The sequence below is a fragment of the Asterias rubens genome, chromosome 10 (genome assembly GCF_902459465.1).
Source record: "Asterias rubens chromosome 10, eAstRub1.3, whole genome shotgun sequence".
Taxonomy (NCBI): domain Eukaryota; kingdom Metazoa; phylum Echinodermata; class Asteroidea; order Forcipulatida; family Asteriidae; genus Asterias; species Asterias rubens.
The window spans coordinates 12206609-12218979 of record NC_047071.1 but is presented as its reverse complement, the minus strand read 5'-3'; the positions used below and the strand labels follow the sequence as shown (position 1 = coordinate 12218979).

Sequence of the window (12371 nt, the reverse complement as noted above, 5' to 3'; positions counted from 1 at the left end):
GATCCCTTAGTTCCATTACTTGAGAGAAGATTTAATTTGTTAAAAAGGGGTGTCTCAATCGCTCCCACGAAATACTGTCACATGAAAAAAAAAAAAGTCAAAACAAGATTTTTTCAAATTAAAACTGAAAGGCAGTACATCAAAAAAGATACCTGCACAGAATCCCCCCAGCTAAAATCATACTTTAATAAATAAACAGTACACGTATATTGCTAATGTGCCTATCAGCATTTGAAGATGATAGATCTGTCCATGCATGCACATGTACTGTACCTGCAGCAACAGTATGAAGTTTCTTCTTAAGAGCAGCTTGACTTAGTGGCAAGTACGTATACAATGGTACACAACAAGTACATTTGTGTAAACTGTGCAAGTCTTGCACGTATTCAACGTTCTTGCATTTTGTTTCAATTTTTGAATACAAACAAATTTAACACCAATCGAAATAGACGAAGAAGAAGAAGAATTATTTGTTGTTGTTTTAATAAATTGCTGTGGATATTTTCAATTTGTTAATTTTATATTTACTTTTTTTTTTTAAGAAGACTTGATTTCACAGAAAAAAAATTAGTCTTTGTTCGAGATTGTTTTCTCGAGTTTGATATGCGCTACAGTCTGTAGTGTGTTCAAGCTCTATGCCTCTAGACACTGTACATATAGGCCTACAAATGTACCTGTGGTGTATTTCTGTACACTTGTTCCTTCTGCTTGGATAAACGCAACATTTTGATATAAAATTATAACCGCCTCGTCAGTCACACCACCACAGACAGTGTGTGTATGTAGTACCTGATGAATAACGGCCCTGGCCTTATCCAATCTAAATATCAGCCCTTTCATCGCCTCGCCCCAGGGCAGTTATCATTCAACACTTGACTGATTAGAATCTAACACACTGTATACTGGCCTCTATGCATAGATGTCACACATCATAGACGGCCATGAGGGCCAAACTCTCTATTCTTTCATCCATCCATCCAGAGAGCGAGCCAGTCAGCAAGCCAACTTCTCCCTTCACATCAAAGAATCCTTGATAAGATACTGGATTAGATAGGGGTGATTTTTACACAAACAACTTTGTTATGATTAAAAGCCCCGTCTGGTATCCGATAAGGTAATAGGTAATTAGAAAGCTACAACACATGTACAGTCAGTAGTGCCGTTTTAATTTGAAATTTTGATTGGATTATTATTCAGAATAATTAAGTATTATTGGATTAGTTTTATGCACCTAATCCAATAACACTTAATTATTCTGAATAATAATCCAAGCAATCAAACAAAATGAAGAAAAAATAGTTGTTAAATGGTTATTTAATTTTATTATTTTATTGATTCGCATTAGATTTTCAGTTAGTGCTATTACAATCATCAGCGATTAATTTCAGTTTATTTGAGAATTTTAACTTGCAGCCATGGCAATTTTGTTTTGATTTTTTTTACATCCCTTACCGTGTTGTGTGTAAATTTATTCTTATTCTTTATTTGGCCATTATCAATCAGTACACATAAAGTGATAAGGCGGAGTGAACAAATAAATAATACTTCAATAATTGCACACATAATGTACAATTTGGTTTGTTTTTGGTGACATGTGCAACTCTTTGATATCTTTGTCCTACCCTAGCTCAGTATTCATTGTCTAGATGAACAAACCCTTACTCCCCCAAATGGCCCACTTCTCCTTGACAACCTAAATCTTTCTTTCTATTGTCATCAATACCAAAATGTCAAGACTACACTGTACTATTTATAGCAAGCCTGGCTGAAAATCATTGTTTGTTTGCTTTTGCCTGCAGTCCTCGAGATCCTCCACAATCAAAGACAACTTCCTGAAGAGGATTTGAGAGAGTAACGGGAAAAACATAGTTCCAGGTCCTTGCCCTGGTCTTTGCCCTGTTCTAATTTCCCAACGGGAGTCTACTTTATGATGAAAACAAAACAGTAATGGCCTCGCTCCTTCGAGAGCAAAATTTCAGCCCAAAACAGTACAATAGACATGCTGTGTATTAATATCATAAGTAACTGCAAGCAGCCTGCCAGCAATTTGATTTGTGTGGCACCAAAACCAACCTCAAATCGTGGAGATCTTGCATAATTTTTGGTTTGTAAAAAACACGTCAGTATAAATGGGTAAGAACCTTCCAGAGATCTTATAAATCTTAGCAGAAATGGGACGTTATCTGTATTTATTCCCAGCAGAGAGACCACTGCCATATATTTTAAAATAATCTGTGTCATATCAAATGCAAGACAACAGTCGAATGTAAACCATTCACAATTCATAATTCACATTCACCTCAAAATGGAAGGAAAATGAAAAGAGAAATTTGTAAAGGGACACGTTATTGGGTTTTAAGAAGGCAACTTGTAAAGTAAGTCTCATCCTGAGGGCTCAGTTATAATTAAGGAAAAATCCACAAGACTGTTGGGCTGGACCAGAAAGTGTTTTAGAAGACCAGGGCTCGATTTTCTGAGATTTTATCACACTTTGCTTAGCCAATTAAGATTGATACACAGTTAGATCAATCTTAGCTCGTTGTGACACCACAGGCTACAGTGCTACAAAGCACTTAGATTTATCTGAAGTTGAGTTTCCAATTTCACCATAGTGATTTGTATTTTGACGTAAAACTTTGCTTAGCAATTAAGATTGATTTGCTATATTAGCTCCTTGGTCAATATTACCTGTTATTTGTATCCTGACATCACACTTTCCTCAGCAATTAAGATTGATACACAGTTAAGATCAATCTTAGCTCTTTGGACATCAAGCCCAGAATCAATAATGAAAAAAATAAATTCTGCAAAATTCAACAACAAAACTGTTATTTGAACAAACAGTAAGTGAGGATTTATCTCATTTTGTTTTATGGGCATACTTTGATACTCAACAAACCACCTGCGAATATTTAACAGACTCAAAATTAATAGTCCCTTTTCGATTTTGAACAGTTTGTTTTTTCGTTCAAGATATTACGCAGTGGGGTATTATTAACAATTGGAAAACACACAAGACAGCTGGACTTGTCCAATCCTAAGTTAACTGGCCCAGTGCTAAAATCGATCCCATGGATAACTATTTCGCAGGAAGTTTCTACTTCCCAAGATTTTCTCAGGCTAAGCAAAGGCTCAAATGTGGCAATATCAACCAAATTTTCCTGGAGATTTCCTGGGATATTTGTCTCATGTGAAAGGGGCTACAGTTGTTAGCTTCCTATTTAAAACTGATCACTGTCTTCACGATAACTAGACCTAGATCACCTTTAAGTTTTCAGCATAGCAGGCCATACAAAAATCACATAATACAAAAACAGTCCTTCACCTATTTTGAGTTCTATGAAGCCCTTCTTAAAGGAACAAGTTGTCTTGGATCGATCGAGTTGGTCTTTGAAAAGCACCTTAAGCCGCTTGTTATAAAATACAAATGGTTAAAAAGATAATTTAAAAGTAGATGGAATGATCCACACAAACATGCCTTGAAATTGCACGGTATTTCCTCTTACATCACAAAGAAACCCGGTAGGCCATTTTGTGGAGTCAAAATTTTGACTCCATAAAATGACCGACGTATTAGCTTGGATCATTATATTCTACTTTTAAAATATCTTTCTAACCAATGCATTTCATAACAAACGGTTTTAAAAGCTTTTCAAAGACCAACTCGTCCGAGCCACGGCAACGTGTTCCTTTAAAGTAGTCTATAATATCCCTTGAGGAAGATCAATGTATTTCATTCTCTGATTGTCCAAGACTCCTACTGTATGTAGCTGCAGGTCCTTTAGTCTAAGAAATCCTCAACAATCAATGAAGACCGTTGAACTTCAGCAACCCGGGCCCTTCCGACAGCTACCCGCCACCCCCTTCTCAATTCTCGTCTTTAATTGGCTAATGTAATAAACTCAAATCATGTTCAGCAGAGCACCATCGTACAAGGGAGCCCTTGATTATCGTCGTGTCTGAAATGCCCAACGCCTCCTGATCTTGGAAATCAATGGGGTAGCACACACACTAGCTTGCAACGGGAGAGCCAAGTGATAGCTTAATCATAAACAAGAATCAGACTCCTTACAAGAAAAATCCTGCGGCAGCTGGCGAGACTTGGAGGGGTAATTTCAAACGACGACGGCGACAGGAATCAGTGCCCGGGAAGGCTCACTCATTAGGATTCTGCTCATGGGCCGTGCTGTCGGAGCACTCCAGATTTGGCACGTTCTAGCAGGTCTGATCTTTGTTTGTTTGTCGGGGACAGCGTTTCCACAGATGCTTCTTCACAAACACGAAATAAGAAATGTCTGCATTCCTTTTCTGACACGGATCCCGAAGGAATCGTAGCTTTATTCATATTAGTGTTGGAAGGGACACCGTTTCCCGCACAAGTGTCATGGTTCAATCTGGTACGTGCTAGCGATATTGTTTGTCAACCAGTGCACTTTTGTTTAACATTTTTGCAGTCACACTAGGAAGTAAAATTGAGCACCTCAAGTAACGAAGCAAGCAATTCTTCAAATCAATTTAAAGTGATCAGCAAGACCAACTGTCTTCACATGGAAAACTCCCTTGCCTCTTAAACCAAGATGATGAATTACTTTCAATGCAAAATTCATTGCAAATCTTAGTAGATTCACGTGCAGTATATACATGTGTATTTTGTTCTCTTAATTTCTCACACAACCATTCCCTCCTCTATCCCATTTATTTTCTGCCTGCTAATCTTCAGAGCTCCTAAAGCTCCCACAGCAAGATCAATGTGACAAGGGTGGGCACAATCACAAATTATGTCAACAAATTACCACAGCTACGAGTTTTCTACCGCTCCATCCAGACTCTTCCTTCATCAAGAAAATGATCCCCTCTAAATCCAAATCACAATAAATATTTTCCCCCTTGGTCAGCTAGTAGGTGGCCATTGAGCTTTACTGTCAGTAGTGTGCACCATGCTACACAAGACGCCCCGGGCAATTTGGTCACTTGCTCTGTTGTTACGACCACTGACTGATCTTTTCACCCAGTGGATGAAGGTGTCCTTCCTTCATAGGTGAACCTCAAAGGATCCACCCACAAAATGTCAGCAAAAATTTAATCTGCTAAAGAGAAAACGAAATACCAAACTCACACATTATCACCATTTACTGGTTTCCTGTTTTTTATTGCTTAGCGAAAAATGTGTCACAGCAACTGCTTATAGAGCAGCTCTATGAAATTGGATCTGCAAACCTTGACCCCTGACCTGACACTCATGAAGGAAGAGTGTGGACCTCTGCTCTGCAACCAAACATCAAATTGTAACATTACCATAAAGTTACCTCCTCTTTGCACATCAAAAAATAACATTTTCAGCACACAAGTTATTTTCATGACACAAAATTGTTGAAATGTTGTTCCCATAATACACATTTGAATTTGTTAATCATTAATTTAAAATACAATGGGTACAAAAGGTAGACCCACATTTTGAAGCTTAATGAATAATAATCAATGCACAAACTTGCACACATGTACATGTTCAAGAAAGAATTTTTAAATCATTTTGCTAGTAAACTTTCAAATTTTCATTCTGACAATCTGCTACATCCCCGATAAGGAGCGCTACGATCTGGCTGAACATTTACTGTCATCTAAGATTAAGTCAATCCAAAGACTGAGTAATATTTCCCCCACGAATGTGAACTCTAATCACCTGTGAGTGAAGCACAACACGCCTTGTGACAAGCCATCAATTTCCGATTGAGAAAGTCTCTGTAATATTTTTTCATTATTTTTGTTATGGGTTCCTTTATCAATATCTGACTACTTGATTGAGACTTCAGCGAAGACTTTAATCACATATTCACCTAAAATGTCAGGAAGTTTCATAACTTCTGATTCTAAGATGACAGATAATTAGCGAGAGAATCACCACCAGGCTTTTAGATAAATGTTCCTCATTTCGCAAATTGCTGCCCACTATTTCCGCTCACATTACCGCTCACAACAAAACAATATGCACACGTGAGCATGCACTTCAAGTAAGACATAATTAGATTGGCTGTTTTCTTTTCAAATGTCAAGGAATGTCACTGACTACTAATTCATTCTTGGGGTGAAAACAACATGAAGATTTTCAGCAAATTGACAAGATTCACGATGTGGTGAATGGACTTTGAATTTGAACTCTGAATTTTACACCCTCTCTCTGCCGAATCACAATATGGAGCGAAGAACCTACTATAGACCCTACATGTGTATAGGCCTACACAAGTATTTCACAATTTAAGAACTCAAAAAGACGATTGGCAACTTTCAGAGGTTCTTTAAACTTTTTTTTCTTTCAAAATGACATTTTACGCAATTTGACATTTATACATTATGGTACAATGATGAGTGGGTTTTTTTTCTTTTTTTCCTCAAGATTTTTGCCCGCTCTTTCTTCGTTTTTTAATTTCAGAGTTTCGACTTCTCCTTGCAGGAGTTATCAGAAAACAGACAAGTCTTGTCCTTGTCTGTCACTAAAGTCTCAACCCATCCACTTATAGCTTATGGCTTACAGGAATGTCAAAGTGCTGTTAACTTGGAACACACCGCAAATTTGAGAAGCTCAGTAAAATTACATCAGTATCATTTTGGAATAACAAATTGATCAAATCTGCTCTGACCGTCGCTTTAAATGTCAGAAAGTTTCCTGAATGATGGGTGAGTGGAGAGTCACTACAGGTTGATGACGTTTGCAATCAAAATGCCGTAACTCTCTCTTGACCCCCCCCCCCCCCCCTCTTAGAGCTGGACAAAGCTTTGGTTATTATGAGGCCCTGCCTCGCTGTGCAAGGGTAGCTGAACAATTACAGAAAATTTGAGAGCAATAATACCTTAGAGCAATAGGAAGGTGCTACATCATTGGATCAGTATGTACTTGAGAAACCATTCATAAACACCTGTACACGCTGACATAGAGTGGTGGAGCAGGATAACGAGCACTACAAGAACCAACAGTTATCGATCTTGAACATGAATCATTTAAAGGGATGGTCTGTCATTTTCTTTGGAAGAGTTATTTTCATAAACATTAATATCATCAGTATCCATCGATGTTGACTTTCATGGCACATTAAAAATACATGGGTGTGTTACCACCGCAGTCACAGGGCCGTTAATTTGATTCCTTAACCATCTAAGCTCCCTGGAGAATATGCAGCCTGTATAATGCCAAGTAGGTCAAAGCACATCAAACTAAATCAAGTGCAAGAACCATCCCCAACCATAACAGGCACCCTCATTCACCCCTAGGTGAACAGTAACAAGTACATGTAAGCATAGACGTATTGCTTAAGGACACAAGTGTCATGACTGGGTTTTGAACCAACACATTGACGACTGAACCACAAGAGTTTGTTAAATCTTTAGCCTGTACAAGTACAGGTTTACAGATAAAATAATACTAAAACAAACCTTTGACAATTTCTTAAATAAAAGGGTGCCAACTGCCAACAAATAAACCTTGGAGTAATACAGAAATGTTTGTAATGGCTTAATATTGGGTGTTTACAAAGAAACAATGCTTGCTTGTTATTATGGTTTATTTTATGATGATTTTCATATATTATGAAGTGCGTTGTCTGACAGTTTAAAAAATAGGCAAAAAGAGACATTTCAAAGAATTTGTTTTTATGAAAATTTTCAGTATTCCAGACATTTTAAGCATTTCCCATGAGGCGTCTGATTATTATAAATTATTATAAATGACTAATTTATTTTTGGAAGAACGAAATGCCAATCGTACATTACACAGTACTGACATTACAAGACATTCTACACATAGTGATTGTCTCTAATTATGTTATAACCCGCACGTGAGACTGACTTTATCTCTTTTTAATGAGTACTCAGTAAACAATCTAGAGAGGTGCCCACAATATGAAGACAGAACAGATTCTGATAAATAGCAGACCTCAGTAGTTATTTTAATAATCATCAATAATAAAACATCCCTTTAGTTTAACTTCTCCGCTAGAAATAGTCAGTCGGCAACAACAGATCAGGACAAAATGTTTATTCACACACCCACACATCAGAATGGGTGCACTCGTTATGAAATCACATTTTCATTATTGTAGAAAATGTTGTTTACTTCCTTCAGCTTGGTCAATCATTGATTTAATATTATAGATCAAGTACGAAACATTATCAAGAAAACAGGGCTGTCATTACCGGGGGCAAAAAAAACATCTTTTAGGAATAGAAACTTTCTGTTTCTTGAGAAAGGACTAAAATTTAGATGGTATCTTGTCAAAAATTAAGGCAAATTGTAAATGACACCGGATAACTTTCCGTATGGCGCCACCACTTTTTCACTCATTTTTACAAAAAGGGATATATCAATGAGGTAAATTAGATACTATATTATTTCATATCGAATGAAAAAGTGGTGGCGCCATGCGGAAACTTTTCCATGACACCAAGTACAACTACAACAAGTCCACACTGGATAAGGATACTCTCTTTTTTAATATTCATGCTTCTTCCATGATATTAATTCCCACAACAACGTAGGACCCCTTTATTTTGGGTCCTTTCTCTAGGAAACCAAATCATGAAATGCCGAAACTTAATGTCCCGTATCACTTTCTCACTCATCGAGTCATGATGGTCCAAAGTTTTAAAAATCTTTAGTACAAAATATACCACTGAAACTGGAGTAACCGAACACAATAACAATCTAATTTATGATTATGTTTTGTTTTGTTTTGTTTTGTTTGGTCATAAAAAGAGTGAAAAAAGTTCAGCTATAGTTTCTTACCAAATAAACACCAAACATCACAAAACAATAAACTGACATTGCATTTATAATACGATAGCATAGCAGCGAGAGTAAACGCATCGCTCACCCAGCAACAAGTACGAACAGAGACACCGAGTTTCGTGTGAAAACACCTACCTGCCAAAACACCGGAAGTACCCAGCATCAACTGCAACACGGCCGCTACCACCACTACGGACGAGTACACGCTGCTCCCGTCGTAGCGTCTCTCACCACGTCGAGAACCCATTTTTATCTCAGTAAGGGCCTTGGGTGAAGAAGAAGCCATAGCCGAAAGAATCTACCCATGACAGTAAATTCACTGAAGTTTGGCTGACTGAGTGAGAGGATGAATGTCAAAATGTGCAGTATCCACACGGAGCTATCGAGTAGTAGAAGTTTACAAAATTCATTATGCCATGCGATGCATGCATATGCCACACACATGCGTTGAGCGCAGTGCGTGTTGTCAGTGGTGCAAAGCAGTGATGGGTAACTTGTAGGTGATGTCAGAACAATGCCTGTTGTTTGTTTTGGTTTTGTGCGATCCAAATGTGAAAATCATGAGTGAACTCACTTCGATTTCCCCAGGTGCATAGATAACGGTAAAGGAAGTGGGACATAAATCAGTAAGCTTGCATGTTGTCTATTGAGGAGCTTCCGATAATCAAAATATGTTTGGGTTTTTTCAACTAGAGCGTAGATTTCACTGTGAAACTCATAATCTGATGTTCAAAATGTTGTAAACACCTATTAGAAGATTGTATGGGTAATCACTGAGATTGATTAGATATTAATTTTAATAGTTCTTGAATGATACAATTCTTATAATATTTTTACAAGACGCCTTTAAACAAAATCATCAACTACCTGTGCAACAAAATCATCAACTACCTGTGTATTAATGCACTCCAAGGTTTGAGAGAGAGAAAAGCTGGCAAAGAGAAAAACGCCCTCTGTTGTTAAAAAACAGGATGTGTGATAGACTGTGTAGTCTTTTTCTTTTTTTCACTTCCCGGCGAATGATTATTTTGTTTTTATGACAAACAAAAGTCTTAATTCCAAAGCGACGGCATGAAATTTATAAAAATTTGGCAACAAGGTAAAACATTATTTTTTATATAATTAATTTCAATATGTTCAAGCAAAAAGTAAGAGTCATTAAACTTTTGCTGCTACGATAGAATCAAGCGGCCGGCCCCTAGCTTTTGGAAAAAAAGAGTAGACTCTACATAGTTATCCAACATAGATATACCTATCTGCATTTAATGACAATATTCTAATAGGTTTTAAGATATCAAAATTATTATTATTTCCCTATTGTCATCATGGTATCGATCTCAATCGCCAACTACACCAATATTCGCATGAAGCGTCTCAATCTTGTGATGAGCTTGTGGCGTCAGAGGGTCGTGATGTTGATCTCGATCTAAACCATGACATGATTTCGTCTTCGTCAGTCCATGGAGGTATCTACCTCCATGGTCAGTCATTCCCTACGTCATTATTGCAAACTAAATTATGTCCTCTTGTCGTAAGATGCGTGGCGAACCACCCATTCATGATCTGTTCCCAGTTTAGATTTCTCGGTCGCTTCTGGATACTCTTATCTCTCGACCTTTATCCGAACCGCGGACACAGATGCATGCAACAGTCGTCGTCTCGTCAGTATGTCCTCTGCAGTTCTAACAAGAGGTACTCTTGGAAGAGGTCTACTCTCGGAAACCAGTGCTTCTTTCTTTCACCGAAGAGTTCATCTTTTATAAATATGCCCCCACCCCCTCCCTCTCTTCTTTCTTTCCACTTGGCAAGGCCTAATAGGCCTACTTCTGAGGGTATAATTATGTTGTGTTTTCACTTTCAGCCCCCGAGAAAGACTCTGTGATCTAAACAGGTCTAAAGCCAGTATAAAAGACACTGGACACTGTTGGTAATTGTCAACACTTGGTGTATCTCAACATTAATATGCAAAATAAACCTGTACAAATTTGAGCTCAATATTGGTCGTCAAAGTTGCGGGATATAATGAAAGAAAAAAATACACAAAGTTGTGTGCTTTCAGGTGCTTGATTTCGAAACCTTTTTTTTATGTTTTATTTTTTTAGTATTATATATATTTATATATAAGGAGCAAAATGTGAACAATGAACAGAATGAAATTTGAATCAGACTGAGTGATCTTAAAAGAAGAACTCTGATGGGCTAATCAAATGGTTCACTGCAGCTCAGATTTACCAGAAAAGAATAACAGAAAACGAAGAAATATGGTTCCAAGGAAACACTGAATTATGTATAAAAAGGAGACCTCAAAATCTAATTTGGGGGTCTCGGAATCAAATTCGTGGATGAATATTACTTCTTTCTTGAAAACTACGTTAATTCAGAGGGAGCCGTTTCTCACAATGTTTTATAGTACCATCAACCTCTCCCCATTACTCGTTACCAAGTAAGGTTTTATGCTAATAATTATTTTGAGTAATTACCAATAGTGTCCACAGCATGCCTTTAACTACTTTTGGCATTTATACCATACTTCCCTTTGGTTTGTCAGCAGTTTACAAAAGGTATTGACATTTTTGTTGAGATTCTCTAATCTGTCTACTATTTATGTTAAAGTTAGGCCTGTCAAATTTCAAAATGTTTAATAGTAGTTATAGTTTGTCGATATTTTTTTTAACTAGACTAGGACTAGCGAGATTATACATTAAAATAATAATTATGATGTTATAAAAGATGTAAAGTTATGCCAGAGTATCATTGTTTTAGGAATGATAAATAATTATATACACGACTTTTGATCCCTCTTTGAGAACTTACAAAATTAAATTCATAACCATAAAATAATCTTCTTCCAGAAGGTTGGTTAATGTTTAAGTTAATGAGCCGTCTATTAATATGGTGATAAGAAATCTTGGCTCGTTTTCAAGTTTGTTTCACATGTTGCACCTGTCCACATACCATGGACCATTGTTCATTTCCACCGACGCGTGCGGACGCGTGTGCGCTCCTGACATAATTAACCACAACAGAGTACCACAACAACGAAACGTGTAGACACTTAAACAACAACTAGCAGAAGAGGGTATTTTAGCCTAGGCTATAATTAATTAGTGATCCTGACTGCCATATTATAATGGGATGATCTTCAAAGATGTAAATACTTCAACTTGAACCCTTGGAAATTATCTACTTTAAATCATTACTGATATCATTCCGTCAGTGAGGTGAGTTAATTTGTTGTACGGCTGTGAGACGATTTAAAGGCATGACACGTCGACATGGCACCGGGAGGGAATGTCTGAACATTCGGGTGAAACCCGGGTGAAACCATCTGAGCTGTCGCTACAAATGCTCATGCACATGCATTTTTAACCGCTTCGTGCTACCAGTACCACCATCTTGTTTGCTAAAACTTATAAAAGACATTGTGCTGAACAACTTTGCATTTAGCGTACACGTAATGTCCAAATTAACGGTGCTTTATTACTTGGCGACTTAATTATTGTTGTTGACAAAGTGGGAAGCATTATGTTTTTTAAAGAACACATGGAAATGCTTTATGCCCTGTTCTAACCATGAACAACGTTCGAATCTTGTT

General features: G+C 37.3%; 1 protein-coding gene across 1 annotated transcript in view; it reads right to left on the bottom strand.

The window, feature by feature from the left end:
• Positions 1-9062, bottom strand: part of LOC117295675 (chondroitin sulfate proteoglycan 4-like) — a 68067-nt gene extending 59005 nt beyond the window's left edge. Inside the window, exon 1 of the mRNA XM_033778386.1 lies at positions 8912-9062. Within this exon, the coding sequence (XP_033634277.1) occupies positions 8912-9062 (151 nt within the window). The remainder of the gene's footprint in view (positions 1-8911) is intronic.
• Between the last annotated feature and the right edge of the window lie 3309 nt (positions 9063-12371).